This window comes from Dendronephthya gigantea, unplaced genomic scaffold, assembly GCF_004324835.1.
Source record: "Dendronephthya gigantea isolate DGI-Jeju-01 unplaced genomic scaffold, DenGig_1.0 000088F, whole genome shotgun sequence".
NCBI classification, from domain to species: domain Eukaryota; kingdom Metazoa; phylum Cnidaria; class Anthozoa; order Malacalcyonacea; family Nephtheidae; genus Dendronephthya; species Dendronephthya gigantea.
In genome coordinates, this window is record NW_021163098.1 from 1,018,213 (window position 1) to 1,034,822 (window position 16,610).

Below are 16,610 nucleotides of genomic sequence, written 5' to 3' on the forward strand. Positions count from 1 at the left end.
AAATAAGGTTACCCGTACCCGTATACCGGAACATCTTAACCTCTCTATTATGCACTTACAGAAAACCGGGAAGTGGTTTATGGACAAATGTAAACAGATAGCATTTTTTTCGATCTCAATGGAAAACCTCGTGAGCTCCGCCTTTTATGATCAACGTGTGGAGGTTATTGCGACGACAACAGATTAAACCATGAACATTTTTTCTGCATGCATGTATGACTGTATTAAATCTGAATTTTTTGCTTATTGCACACAATAACAAAATAGCAAGTATCACGAGATCCTCCTGCATGTTTGGAGAAATTTTCATATGTTCCCTAATGTCTTTATAAAGAACATAATATGTCGTGTTTTTGTTACTCACCATGACAATAACTGCCATTATGAAGATATCCTTTTTCGCACATGCATTCAAAACTACTTGGCTTGTTCGTACATATCGCGTTTTCCCTCGGGCAGAACGTTTCTGCACAACATTCGTCGTAGTCTAGAAAGTAGAGAAGTAGATAGTAAGAATAGTAGCTATAAAATTCACGTTAGTTAAGACGTCATTTTAGAAAGGACGAGGTTCTGCAAACACTCAGCAGGTATCGATCTTCGTTTAACTTAAACAGAATTATAAAGTCGGAAGATTTTTCATTTCGTCTGTCCTAACACTTTTCCAATAATAATCTAGCTGCACATGCTGTTTTTACGAAGAATCACCTAAACTTTATTTGAATAAATAAAGTTAAAATAAAGTTGAATAAACTTTATTTCTGTGATAGTAATAGAGGATAGAGGATATACTTACCAAATGCTACAATCACTTTCTGTGGGCCATCATTAGTTTGAGTACTATTTAACTTCATCCACGTTCGTTTGTCGTACTTGTCGATAGTTTTACCTTCTTTATACAACACGTAGAGATACCTATAGTCTTGTGCTAATTCAATTTCTCCGTTATAGCTGATGTTAAGATTCTGTGTTTGCTCAGTGTAGTATGTTCTCATCAGATTGTGCGTTTCTTTATCTTCATCAAAATTGTCCCAATACACAGCTTTGTTATCTTGATCAACGGACAACGCTTGGGCCGAACCATCGTAGTCTATTTCTTTTGTTGTTGATGATTGGGTATCAAAGAAAGCGATAGGAGGCTTCGATGATCTCGCAATTATCAGGTACCTAGAAAAATAGAAATAATCAGTGTCATAAACGTCTCAAAATGACTTGGAATGAAAATGAAAAAGAACCAGCCCCCCAGGCCACCTTCTTCTCTCCTGAAAACCTTCGACATTTATTGTTTACATAAGACGAAGGAAGTGCACCCAATTGATTAGTAATACTCTTTTTCGATACGATGCGAAACCTAAAAGTTGCATATACACTTACCCATGTTTTATGTCCATTTCCATCTCCTTGACTCCAGTGAAGGAACTCAACTCTTGAATAGACTTGTCATCTCCGCTGCTGACATTAAGTGAGTGGATAAAAGGGGTATATTGATGGACGTAGTACAGAATACCGTTCACGCCATCGTATGCATAGTTTACAACGCGAACATTATGAGTTACAACTTTCGATTCCGAGCAGTTCAGATCGGCACTGTATAAGATATTTCCAGAGTCAACATAATACAATATTCTTCTGTTGTGTTTGTCATAACTTAATTTACTATCAGAGGCTGAGATGTTACAGGCTGGGTAATGTGAGATGATCTCTGAGTCCGTCGAATAGAATAGCATTTCATCTTCACAGGTTTCTGAAAAAAATTATTACGACAACAATTAGAAAAATGAATTACGAAACAATTTGAAATAAAAATTACGACAAGAATTTTAAATACAATTTAAAATAAAAATTACGACAAGAATTTGAAATAAAAATTACGACAACAATTTGAAAAAAAATCACGACAACAATTTGAAAAATGAATTACGAAACAATTTGAAATAAAAATTACGACAAGAATTTGAAATACAATTTAAAATAAAAATTACGACAAGAATTTGAAATAAAAATTACGACAACAATTTGAAAAAAAATCACGACAACAATTGGAAAAATGAATCACGAAACAATTTGAAATAAAAATTACGGCAAGAATTTGAAATACAATTTAAAATAAAAATTACGACAAGAATTTGAAATAAAAATTACGACAACAATTTGAAAAAAAATCACGACAACAATTGGAAAAATGAATTACGAAACAATTTGAAATAAAAATTACGACAAGAATTTGAAAAAAAAAATACGGAAAATGAATTACGAAACAATTTGAAATAAAAATTACGACAAGAATTTGAAAAAAAAATTACGACAACAATTTGAAAAAAAAATTACGACAACAATTTGAGAAGAAGGACAACAATTTGGAATAGTAATTGTCTGGAGACAAAGGCTATTTATCAGACAATGCGGCAAAGGTATTTTATTTTATCAAAGAAAAAACAAGGGTTTACATCCCTGATCAAGCCAGGGTTTATACATTACAAGACTTGCGCTGCTAATAATTTTAATAGATTAAACTCAAAAATTTTAATTTAAATCAGCAGAGTTGTTTTGACATCAAAATAAAAAAATACCTGTGCAGTTCAACCCGTCTCCTTTGTATCCAGACCAACAACTACAGGTAAATGATCCCATATTGTTCACACAATCGGCATTCGGATGGCAGTAAGAACGATTACATTCGTTGATATCTGAATAAATAATTAGATATAAATAAAGCATTACTGATAAAATTAAATTATATTATAGGTGATAAAGGTGACTCTCTACAGTTTTTTTATATTGTTGAATGCACAATGAAAGTAGGCTAGATGCCTACTAAATGATTGAGTTGAATATTAGAGTTTTAAATACCATATGAGAGACAAAGTAAGAACAAAAAGCTATGCATAACTTGTACCTAGTAACCGTTGCTGTAACAACAGTACGTTTCAAAAAGAGTGCCATAATTATAAAGATCGCCCTTAAAAGACGAGCGAGTTCACTGACCCCCTAATCTCTTTTGTCATCAAACGTTCACCTTATAAATGGTTATATGTTTGATAGAAATTAAAAGCTTCATTATTTCCGGGCATTTTGAAATGTATATCGTGCTACATGCAACAAAAGTTGCTAGACGAAAGTGCTGGAAATCTTTTCGTTTTTGGAATGTTCCTGAAAAGGTGGCTTGATAGGAATATATTATGGGAAAGTATTCTTGTCTTCGAAACTCTTGACAGTGCAGCTTTGTCCTAGTTCATTACATATCCCTTGTGTTATTTCTAGCCATTGTGGCTTTTGGACAAAGGTGGAGGTTTCCACTTTCCAACAGAGAACTAATTAACGCACAGTAAAAAGTGAAATTAACAAAAGAAGCCGGAAAAAAAACAAAAACGACAGAAAAAATCAAATACATGCATTTCTTTCAATTCGCCTTTTTTATCACTTCTATTTTCCTTCTTCTACTGTTCCTTTATACTAATTTCTATAATTATCAATTTCCTGTTATTTACAACGTGTTTAAAAATACAGATGTTCAACAGCGTTTTGTGCTTTAACAATTTCCATAAATTGAAATTTTACGCAAAAGGGATTTTCCTAACTGGCTAGAACAGACTCCTCCCCACTGGTAGAATGTGGTGGCTAATACTGTTTTCCGTACTCAAGAATTAGCACCAGGAAAATTACACACTATGAAACGTTTAATAGGGAAAAATATGCCATCCATAATTTCTTCCTGCCGAGCCACCAAATCCAGGTTTTAAATGCTAGTCAAGCCAAACATTTAGATGCTTAAATTCCCTTTGAATTTGTGTATTTGAAATAATTTTTAGAAACTGAACGGAGCCACCTTAAGATAACATACTGTGTATATACATACCTTCGCAAACATCTCCCACCGCCTCAAAACCTTCATTGCAAGTGCACACAAAGCTTCCTGGAGTATTTGAACACGTGGCGTTCATATGACATGTGTTATTGGAGCAACATTCATCAACATCTAGATTGAAAAGCGGACTGATATTTTCCAAAAAATAAAAATTTTAGATAGCGACCTGCACCGCATGACAGACATGCTGGACTATGCTGTAAGGAAATAACCCGAAGTAAAACTGATGTAAAAATGTCAGGATAATTTCAAAACTGGCAGCCGTTGTTTAAAATTCTTGAAATTTTATTGCCGTGACTCACCCCTAGGTAACCGGTTAGGACCAACTATGGACAGCACGGTCCTGTTTTCCTTGCAATAATCAACAAATGCATTGCCATGCAGCAACTTACTTATCAGGGCGTTTTCTCTATGGAGAGGTGTTAGTAAATCTCATTGCGCACGGTTTGCTTGTTTTAAAAAATTGACAACATGATGATTCAGGTGTTAAATATTGACGGTAAATACAGTGGCGTAACGCAGCCACAGTGAAAACCGGTGAACCAGCTTTTTGAGGCCCCTTTTACTCGACTAGAAATAGGCTGAAATGGGGGTCCCTAAATTAAACTTGACACCCTGGTAGCCTCCAGGTACGCGAATGGGTGTATATTTGCTGAACAAACTTTAATTTTGGGGGATAAAAGCATTAGGTTTCCATTTTATAACTGGCATTTACATACCAAATGCAAGGATCAGCTCCTTGACATCTGCAACTAATTGGACTTCGCGGAGTTTCAGCGATGTTGTTTTGGAGTAAACGTCTATGCGATCGTTATCGGTAACCAATACATAAAAGTATTGACGGTTTACCACCACATGAATTTCTGTATTGTAGGTGATACCAAGATCTCTTGTGACGCCGGCAAAAGACGTGCATAGAAGTCTGAAGGTATTAGTGAATGAATCGTAGATTATCCAATATATCGTTCCGTCGTAAACAAAGAGCGATTGACCAGCACCATGATCGTAGCCAATTACACGAACTGAGCCCATATCATAGTCGTAAAGCACAAGGGATGTATTGGTTGAAGTCACAATAACAAGTTGACTTAAAAAGAAAAGAATGTATAAAAATCTGTATGCGTGGGGATATTAAGATCATTACTAAATGATCTCTTTGACCCTAAAGCTATATTAGAAGAGCAAAGTTCAAACAAGCAAGGAATTAATAAAATTAGCTTATAGGAAGGTACACCACGTAAGTATTTAATACTGCAAAGCTTTCGGTCCGTTTATGATTCAAAAGTGCAATAACGGACAGGAAGCTTTGCAGTATTATTACTTATGTGGTGTACCCATAGGCTACTTTACTTATTCCATGTCACCATGCAAACGTACTAGAGTATTAGACTAAGAACTGTCAAAATATTTAATTCATTTTAGAGGTACGACATGCATTAATTTCAAGTTGGATTAGCAAGTAAAAATATCGGCAGAATATTATTCACTTACTCTTTCACTGCATCAAAGTCGAGATCTCTGATGCTCGAATACCCAGAGAGGGCAACAACTTCGTCATCTTGCATATTCGTCAGATTTAACATATGGATAGTATCTGCTTGATTATGGAGATAATATATCACATTACGACGACCATCGTATGTAAAACGTTCAATAAATTCTTCATCTGCTGCCAGAGTTTTGACATGAGAACCATCCAAACTGACCATGTATATAGCCTCGCTAGCATTGTAAACTAATACTCGACGGCTATGTTTATCGTAGACCAGTCGAGTATCAGAAGATTGCATAATTGACATAACTTTGTTGGTCAATGTGTTGTAAGAATATACAGCAGAATCACTGGCGTAATAGAGAATTGGTACTTGACAAAGATCTGAATAGAAGATTTCGTATAACTGTTAGTAGCCCCATATACGGCAATCATATACGACACGATTTACAATAAAACATTTCAGCAAATCCGCAACTCTGGCATTATTATGTGCAGCCAAATACTTGTAAAATAATATTTTGGCAATTTCAGAAGATTCCTTTCGTCCGCCCACTTCTCATTTTAATACTTGTTACACCGAAGCCTCCACGGAGGTAAGCTCTGCACTCACATGTCAGTCACGACAAGTACAATTATATAGAAAGTAGGCTTAAGAGAAACGTGTAAGAGAGAAAAAGGTCGAATATTCAAATACCTTCTAATTCACACCGCTGTCCTAAAAATCCAAATGGACAGCTGCATTCGAATGCACCTCCATCAAGATTTTTGCACGAACCACCATTGAAGCATGGAGCGCTGGCACACGGGGTACCTGTGGGAAACATTAGGATAAGAGTTATCAGACAGAAACATTAAAACGCTAGCAAACTGTGGCATAGGAAGTAGGATAATATTTTTATAGGGGGGGGGAGGAAATATTCACATATGTCTATTCATGTTGTGCATGGCCAATTTCTTTTCAAATAGATTGCCTTTACAGTGTGTTAAGATGAATATACGAATCCCCCCCAATTATCGTGTTTTTCTTGCCACTACTTGTCAATTATACAGTTTAAAGACATATGCCGCGACCGCAGTAATGGACGAGAACTACGCAATACCTTTTCCAAAAAAAATTATATATATACCAAAAATAAATATGTCATAAAAAATTATCAAATACAAAGGTTATATAACACAGCTTGCGCAAACATGCCATAAATTTACTTCCACTACGACTAAATTCAACACAATATTTGAAACGTACCACAAATCGCAAATTCAGGTGATTTTTTCCACTGTATTTGGATGTCGGAAGAGCAATCATCAGCGTACGCCTCAAGAGCTTGACAATAACAAACAACAGGATCATCTTCACAAGCACACATGTCATATTCACAACCTGCAATATATCCTTCTTCAGTTGCATTGATATAACTGGAACAATTACTGAAGGGTGGTTTAAGTAATGTTGAACAATTCTGCCGTGCTATCAATCTTCTCTCTGGATTGGCGTCACATGGGTGGTCCACTGTAGTTGCATTTTCACATGTAGGATCAACTTTCCAAGAATTTCCAAACTCTACTGGATCAGTTACGATTGTTCCATAAGACGTCCAGAAATCATCATATTTCATTTCGTTGTAAGTACCACATAAACCTGATGTTCTGTTCACGTATCGACCTCCAATTGTTATTCGAACATTATAAACATTGTTCCAAAACACAGTTACACCATAATCACTTGTGACGACAGTCCTACCATTGCCATGAATTGTAACATTTACAGCTGAATAAGATAAAAAAAATTCATATTCTGTAACGACGTATGATAAACGTTTATCTTGTTGTTTCGTTTGTCGTGATAAAGGTGTTAAATTATAGTGCACTGTTGAAGTAGTTGCTATCGTGAAATGTTTTTGTATTTGGAATCCACAAGGTTATAATTCAAACGTATACGGATCTTCATTTAACTGTGTTGAGCAGCAACAGGCAGAGCTTTGTGTGTGCGGTATACTTGTCAGTAGCAACCACAATTAATGAATGCATTGAAACAAATGAACATGCAACAAATTTTGTAAACCGATTTAAATTAGAATAAATTTTACCCCCGTAGTTTGTCGACGAGCTGATATCTTCACCATTCACATTAGTCATTCCTCTCTGAAGTTTTATAGTTAAACCCGGGAAGGTGACTGTTATTGATTTCGTACATGTTACTAGTCCATTTCCACAAGGTTCATTTTCTTGTCTTATTTCAAACGTGTTGTTTACTCTGTCTTTAGCCAGAACATATTCGCATTTACCCATGAAGTCAAACCGTTTTCCATCAAATGTTTTATAATGAGGATCTCCATAAGTTACACATGTTGCTTCCACTACAAAAAGAAGTATGGAAAATAATACGAATGCCATTTTCATGATACATTTATTTATTTTTACATACAACAGCAATTTGTGAAAAGCATTTTGACGCCACTAGTTTCATGACTTGGAGCAAAATGATATTGTGCCAGAGGCGTAGCCAGGATATTAGGGATGGAGGGGCAGCAAAAACCTAGAAGGCGTGAGCAATACTAGGGGTCCGGGGGCATGGCCCGCCGAAAATTTTTGAAACTTCGCGACCCGCAAATGTGATTTCCTGCATTTTCAGGGTGAGATTTTGCAGAATAAAGTCAGAATTCTGAGGTCTATCTAGTGCATAAAGGACACGACTTTCTCGCCCCAAGTTTACACTGATTTAAACTTTTTGCGAGAATGGTCTTAAAAGCAATTCGGGGGCATCGCCTCCCCTCGCTCTTCCACTACGCCACTGACCGGCAGTGTGACTCGAGAGAAGGTTCATGCTAAACATTCTGGGCAGGATTTTGTGACATTAATGATGGACAATTTCGATGGGCAAGATCACATACAGACTTTTTGTGGTATTGACAGCATAAAAAGGATTCACGTCATTTTCTCAGGAGGGGCCCAAAATTTCACCAAGGGAGGAGGGAGGCGGCCCTTCGGCCCCTGCCCTAACTACGCCTCTGTATTGTAACTTTTAAAGCAAAGAAGCAAAGTCGATGATTCTTTTCAACCAAATGTTACTGAACTAGTACACGATTATCGAAACAGTAGAAAATTGTATACGCCGATATACGAATCACCTTACCCGAAGTAACATTAAACCTAAATTTCTAACAAAGATTGAAAATTAAACAAAAATATTCCCAAAAAATAAAGTGCATTACCAACCTTTTTGTTTACAATCATCTCCTGTGTAATCTTGATGACAAACGCAATCAAACGTATCTCCAACTCTGACACAAACTTCATTTTCACCACAAGATAGATCATCACAATCATCAACTACGATAAAAATAATAAATAAAAGCCTTTAGTTACAGATGAGTGGACGGTACGCAAGACAGATAAGAAATTATTTTAAATTCTAAACTAAGAAAATTTTTTGGAAAATTCATATACGCAAGATTTTGCGCTTAAACTTGGCAATTATACTAAGTAAATTTCGGTATGCTCGTTTCAGCTGTGGTGATTTATTTCCTTTTTGTTGTCTGGATCATAAGTTGGTCTATTATTCTTTTGCATTCGCCATACAAAATTTCAGGAATTTTATTCGAATATCACAGCGAATTTTTGTCATACTCTCCGAATTTTACAGCATTTTCGCGATCAAACTTTGCGATTGTCATGCATGAATAGCATTCAAATTGTCCGTTCTTCAGGAAAATGAATGATATATATCCTTTGCAAGGCTTTAATATCCCTCGGATATCACCTTGCAATTCATACAGCGCGTTTATCCGCCATCAAGGATTCAATCATTATTTAATTAAGTAACATTTGCAGTATCGGCTAGAAAATCATTCTGAGTGAAGCAGAAGAGTCTTAATTCGCTCTATCAGAACAACACAAAATTGAAAATATTTACCTTCCATTTCACAGCGGTGACCAGTAAACCCGACAGGACATGAACACGAAAAGTTACTATGAATATTTGTACAAGTACCACCATTGAAACAAGGATCACTAGCACAAGGAGTAGCTGAATAGAGAATAAATATTGGGTTAACCCTAATCCTAACTTGTACTATTGTAAAAATGCCTGAGGCTGCCATTACTAGAAATTTGTTTACCCATTCAGTTTCTATTTATCCGACGTCGCTAAGTACACAATACATATACATTTGTCCTCATTTAGCGGAGAAAGACGGAATTGATTACTCACTACATTGCTGATATTGAGAATAACTCAACCAGTTAATGTTCACTCCATACGAGGCACAGTCATCGGCATACGCCTCTATTGCTTGACATAAACAAACAGTTGGATGATCATCACAAGCACAAACATCATATTCACAATCGCTAATATAACCCTCTGAGTCTGGGTTGATATAACTTGAGCATTTATCAAATGGAGAATCGCGTAGAGCTGAACAGTTGGATCTTGCAGTTGCATTTCTGTCAGGATTTGTTGTACAAGGATGATCAACAAATGTTGCATCTTCACAGCTAGGGTCAGTTTTCCAAGAATTGCCAAATTCTACTTCATTGTCTGTTGTTGTACCATTTGACATCAAGAAATCATCTCCGCGATATCGATTGTATGTTCCACATAAACCAGATGTTCTGTTCAGGTACCGACCAAACACAGTCACTCTCACATTATGAACGTTGTTCCACTCAACCTCGACACCGTAATCGCTTTCGACCAACGTAATGCCACTTCTGGGTTGGAATATCTTCACTCCGTTGGCTAAAAGAAATAATGATGTTACAAGCGTATAAAAGTACTTGCAAGAAATACGAGGATTTTAGGTCCCGTCCCGATAAGCAAGTTATACAGATTAGTTTTGAATAAAAAAACACAAATCGCCTTTATCCACAGGTCTAAGTTTCGTAGTCGAAGGATGGTCGGTTTTCCCCAAGTTGAACAATAGCGGTTTAAAAAATTACACACATATAAGTATATAGAGGATTTTAGTAGGATATGACACCGAGTTGCAGCCTGCCATGGCAAGCAGAAAATTCTTCTACTTGCATAACCACGGCAGGATTTGAACCCACGGCCTTCGGTATACTAGTCCGATAGTCAGACATATAGAGGATTTAAGAATATTCTGGATGATATTTTGGCTAAATTCCATTATTTGAATAAATATTATTAGTGAATAGATTTGTGGCTAATATCCGGTAGGCAAAAAAATCAAGAATTAGCGCCTGTTTTGAAAAAGCTAACTCACATAGAGTGTGACATAGAAATTTTGTTATTACTTATCAATGAAAAAGTTCTTTCTCTATTAATGAAGAGATTTAAGGTAAAAGATTAAAAATCAAGCCATTTGTTTGAAAATACCGCCAGGAAAATTATGAGAAAATTGAGATCTCCTACTGAGTTTGAGTGTGAGTGAGCTTTTAAAATATAATCGCAGGTCTTCACAAATAGAGTTAGAGCTAACAGAGCTAGGAACAGTTTCCCACAAATGAATATAATCCATGTTTACTTACCCATATACATTGTTGATAATGAGATTGTCGTGCCATTAACCTTCACACTTCCTCGCAGAAGTTGAATTGTCACATTTGGGAAAATCACTGTCAGTGATTTTGTACAGGAAGGCACACCATTTCCACATTCTTCATTTACTTGTCTTATTTCAAATGTGTTGTTCACACTGTCCTTAGCCAGAACATATTCGCATTTTCCCATGAAATCAAAGAGTTTTCCATCAAATGTCGAGTAGTGCGGGTCACCTCGAGCTTTGCAGGTGGCATTAACTGTAACAATAATTTCAAAACATTAAAATAAAAACGTTACTGTAAAATTGTTACCGGTCCAACAAAGGGAGAATTTCGGTTTAGATCTATCAGCTAGTTTGTTTACATTTTTAGCAACCCAATCAAAATGCATAAATTTTGACCGCTTGCGGTAATTGGTATTACAAAAGTATTACAAATGTAGACATTCCGATTGGCTTTTTCAGAAAAATGTAAAAATATGCCGACTCGTTTAAAACGAAATATTCCACCTTGTTTACCGGTCCTTATCCAGCAGCATTATCTAAAATCATCGCAACTTTGTTAATGTGTATTTTACTTTCATTTTTTTCACGACTACAACCTGTTCTAGAAAAAGTTCCGTGGATCGTTACTGTTATTCTAATTTAATAGAATTCAGTAGCTAATTCTTGCTGTTTAATCTTTGAAGCATGAAATTATTGGATATGAAGAAAAGGAGGACTAACAAGGGATTGCAACACAATAGGGACCATAAAGATAATGAACTATTTGAAACTGTTTATTACAGTTATAGTTTGGACAACATTGGTTTAGCGGTTGCTAAAAAATGCATTAGTTAAAACGTTAAAGAAAACAGCACGAAGCTTTTGGAGAGCTCCAATTCCACGATTAAAAACGAAGCAATAGTTTAAAGCTAGTCTGGACTGTCATTAAAATCGAATTATTATGTTGAGTTTTGACTAAAAATATTGATACTGTTATGCGGCAATTATATACGGTATAATGTAATCACAATGATAACAATGATTTCTATTTTCGTTAAGATTTGTCACTCACCTCGCTTGCAATCGGGCCCTTCATAATCTTCTTTGCACACACATTCAAAGGAACCATTTATTGGAATGCAAATTTCATTTTCTCCACAGGCAAGGTTACTGCAGTTTTTCACTGTAAAAGGGTATAATTATAATAATTACAAAGTTTCTAAATATTCCACTTTTTTGGATTTCCGGAATTGAAAAAATCAGAAACATGCACGACTGGTGAGAATCATTTAAGGCGAGTTTTAGCAGACTAGTTTTTTTCACGGCAGGTTGCTTTTTTAAAACAGTATCATTGCCTCCCTTCTTGCCCAGGCACTGTTTCTTAACCAATCAGAACGCGATGGCACCATAAGTTACCACGGAATGTGCGATTTTAGTACGTCACGACTCATAATTAGGGCCTGCTATCAATCTTCATTCGTTAAAATAGATGCACACAGTCTACATGTTCAAGCAAGGGTATAACAAATCTTTTGAAAGGAAGCCAAAACTTGATTTGTGCCATTATTAGATGAGAGTTACACTTTTGCATGCGTTATGTTTCTTCGCGATCCGCACCGTGGTGAAAACAATAAGATAAGTGTGATTAGCGAGTAACAAGAAAGAGCTTAAATTTCTTTTACCTTCGATTTCGCATCTATCACCACGATATTCAGAAGGACATTCACATTCAAATGAGTCAACAACGTCTGTACAAATTCCTCCATTTAAGCATGGGTTACTTAAGCATGGGGTGGCTGTGGAGAAAAGAGAAAATAATTTATCTAAATAATAAAATAATAAGAAATATTTAGGTAAACCTACTGGCAAATAATGCTGAAAATAATCACAGAATTGATTTACGCTTCTCACATTAGTTCAGGTTTTCTGTACTTTACTTTCGCGTGGCAAACTTTTGTCAAAGTTGTCTACAAATTTACCATTTAAAGAGAATAGGCTAACTACCTTCGCAATCACTGCCATTTTTAACATATCCTTCACTGCAAACACAGTTAAAGTTCCCAAGAGTGTTAATGCATGAAAATTTAGCGGGACAGGCAGCAGCTGCATCAAGGCAACACTCGTCTGAGTCTGTATTTAAAAAAGCAAAGGTAATAAAATCGTAAATATGGTTAATTTATGCCATAATTATAAACGCCGTTTGTAGGGGCACAAACAAGAAGTTACCACGTACGTAACCAGTGACTTTAACGAGAACGATTAAATAACTTGGGAACGAATGACTGAATTTCGTCTATTCAGGATTGGTGATAACTAAAGATTTGTTTGAGAAATACTTTTACAGTCAACAAAAAAAGCATGAAAAATCTAGTACTAAATATTCAAACAATAATAAATAGGCGGCCCTCGATTCAAACATTATGCCCACAGGTTTTATCTAAAATTAGGCCGTTAATGTTTCTCTTTGTTTTGGGTAATAAAAGAAAGCAAATAATTCTATGATAAATGAAAAGATAGAAACGTACCATATGCAACCACTAAATCAAAAATTGTATATTCATAAGTCATATTTCCTTGCTTTTCAAGCGATGTTTTCAAATATTTGTCAATGCGCTTGTTGTTGGTGTCCAAGACATACAAATGAAGCATGTCCGAAGTCAAGTCAATTACGTCTGGATATGAAATATTCAAAGCAACCGTTTGCTTATTGAGCATAGTTTTCATAACATTGTGATTGATTCCATCATAGTTTGCCCAGTAAATGACGTTATTGTACTCATCCACAGAAATTGACTGCGCTGAACCATCAAAATTGAACTCCATTATTGATTTATCTGCTGGATTAAAACGCACGATTGGAGGATCATTTGCTCTTGCAATGTAGAGGTAGCTGTGAAAAATAAAAATAAATTAGTCATCTAACCACATATTTTGCATATACTAGTAATTATACAAGCAGAGAGGAAAAGTAAAAATAAATCAAAAGAGTAAGGTATATACGAAAGAAATTAAGGTATTAGGCCTACTATATCAAAGGTATTCAGGTGAGATTATAAAACACGTATAATAGGAATAGACTTAATATATTGCTGGGATTACATTCGTGAATATTAGACCTCTATATGCAAGAAATCATGTAACACAATAGAAAAAAAAGAACAATTTGAGAAGTAGCTGTATCTGTTGGTGATAATAAATTATTACCCATTAGTCATGTCCATTTCAAGATCCTTGATGCTGGTCAAAGATGATAAAGCGTCATCAACGTCACCCTCTTCTCCAGTTGTCATGTTGATTGTTTTTATTTTCTTTGTAATTGTATAGTAGTAATATACCAAATTATTCCTGCCATCCACGGTGAAAAACTCTACACCCGTGACTAACGTTGTAGTAGAATTGGAACCATCCAAATAGAAACTTGTCAATCCCTCAGACTGAACATAAAGGTACAACCGTTTGTTTATGGCGTCAAAAGACAACAACGCGTTTACTCTGTCGTCGACGATGGTTGGGATAATTGAAGTGTTTTCTATATTATACATCCGTGTCCCAACTGATGTTGAGAAATATAGGTATGGTATTTGACAGCGATCTAGAAAATAATATAAAAAGATTAACAAAGGAGGATTGCAAATAAAATTAAACTTATAATGATATTGAGACGGTTGTATACAATTATTCTATACAATAAAGTGTTATATTTACTGGCCGGGAGGTCAGGATTGAGAATCTGTCCGCACCGACCAAAACGATATCGTAAAATTCCGCTCGCTCAAACCGGCAATTTATATAGGCCTTTACCTTTAATTTCATCTTATCCAACAGGGCATTTACATTTAAAAGCTGAATAGCCAAGATTTGTACAGCTTCCTCCATTGTAGCATGGCGCACTTGCACATGGGGTACCTATAAAGGACGTCGATCAAACCAATAACCAAATGTATTCCTTTTTCTATTTCATTAAAATATTACATTTACATTATGTTTAAACCATTTCCAGATCATGCAAACTGAAACACAATTCTAGCTGTAAACATACAATAATAATACTCAAAATTACCACGTATATAATACACACTGACTCACATTTCCGCCCATGGAATACACAATAGTAATGCGAAAGGCTCGGAAACCATCCTCTAAACAAATTTTACTTACGACAAATTGCAGATTCATTTAATTCCTTCCATTTTATATCAACATGGGGTGAACAATCATCAGCATAAGCTTCAAGAGCTTGACAATAACAAACAACAGGATCATCTTCACAAGCACACATATCATATTCACAATCTGAAATAAATCCTTCTTCAGTTGCATTGATATAACTGGAACAATTACTGAAGGGTGGTTTAAGTAATGTTGAACAATTCTCTCGTGCTATCAATCTTCTCTCTGGATTGGCGTCACATGGGTGATCCACTGTAGTTGCATTTTCACATGTAGGATCGACTTTCCAAGAATTTCCAAACTCTACTGGATCAGTTGCGATTGTTCCATAAGACGTCCAGAAATCATCATATTTCATTTCGTTATAATAACCACATAAACCTGATGTTCTGTTCAAGTATCGACCTCCAACAACCACTCGTACGTTGTAGACATTGTTCCAAAATACTTTCACACCATAATCACTTGTGACCAATGTTTGATCTTCGTGTTCACTGATGTCGACGCCTTAACAATTTCAAGAGAATTTATCTTAGTCACTACAGTCCACACGTTAATCATGAGTGGCTATAGGGAAAGCTTTAAAATGCATTTTGATTAAAACAAAACCTAATATAGTTCGATTCTTTAAAAAAACCCAAACATTTTCAGACGCCAAATCGAACAGGTAGCGGTACAAGGCAACAATAGGCACCTCCAACCGAGGGACAGTTCAGAATATGGGGTTATGCTGATGTAGACCTAGCTCTTATTTAAAAGACGTTTACACGAACTGATACTTGAGGGGGGATGGGAGGGGATTAATGTGAACTTTACCATGAAAGATCTAAAACAGTTGCATAAATACCAAAAATAGAGAGAAAAAAGGCTCACACAGTGCACTTTATCGAAATAAATGGTAGGAATGGAGAGAAATCCATTTTGCCCGAAAAGGAATGTAAGTTTAACCTTACCCGGGTAGCTGTTAACTGGCAACGTGACCTCTTCACCATTAACCCACGTCATGCCCCTTTGGAGTTTGATGGTTACCATTGGTAAAATAACCGTTAATGATTTTGTACATGTTACTAGTCCATTTCCACAAGGTTCATTTTCTTGTCTTATTTCAAATGTGTTGTTTACTCTGTCTTTAGCCAGAACATATTCGCATTTACCCATGAAGTCAAAACGTTTTCCATCGAATGTTCTATAATGAGGATCTCCATGAGCTACACACGTCGCTTCGACTGTAAGAAATAGAAAACACAAAAATTTTTAAAAGATATTTATTTACTAATCAACAGGGAAAAAATTGAATCTACTGTGGTTTACTTGAAAGAATTTTTATCTATCTCTCGAAAAACGCATATTACTCAATTTATATATTGCTCATATTATAACGAGCTTGGTCGATGTTTTGTTAACATATTTATGTTGATATATTTTTGTTGTAACATTAAAACAAATTATGCTCCAGTCAAAATAGTAATTTAAAAAAGGCAGACAAGGAACTCACCCAAATCGCAGTTAGGCCCTCGGTGATCTTTTTTGCAAACACACTTTACTATATCGTCTACCTCAGCACAAATTTCATTTTGTTCACAGACAAGACTGC

The 16,610-nt window shown here is 35.6% G+C and overlaps 1 protein-coding gene across 1 annotated transcript in view; it reads right to left on the reverse strand.

The window, feature by feature from the left end:
* Positions 1–16,610, reverse strand: part of LOC114533262 — a 62,616-nt gene that overhangs the window by 19,689 nt on the left and 26,317 nt on the right. Inside the window, exons 21-29 of the mRNA XM_028554764.1 lie at positions 6,604–7,125; positions 6,052–6,168; positions 5,354–5,738; positions 4,582–4,949; positions 3,854–3,973; positions 2,568–2,684; positions 1,372–1,741; positions 794–1,164; positions 365–487 (exon numbers count right to left, since the gene is read on the reverse strand). Coding sequence (XP_028410565.1) covers positions 365–487; positions 794–1,164; positions 1,372–1,741; positions 2,568–2,684; positions 3,854–3,973; positions 4,582–4,949; positions 5,354–5,738; positions 6,052–6,168; positions 6,604–7,125 — 2,493 coding nt within the window. The remainder of the gene's footprint in view (positions 1–364; positions 488–793; positions 1,165–1,371; positions 1,742–2,567; positions 2,685–3,853; positions 3,974–4,581; positions 4,950–5,353; positions 5,739–6,051; positions 6,169–6,603; positions 7,126–16,610) is intronic.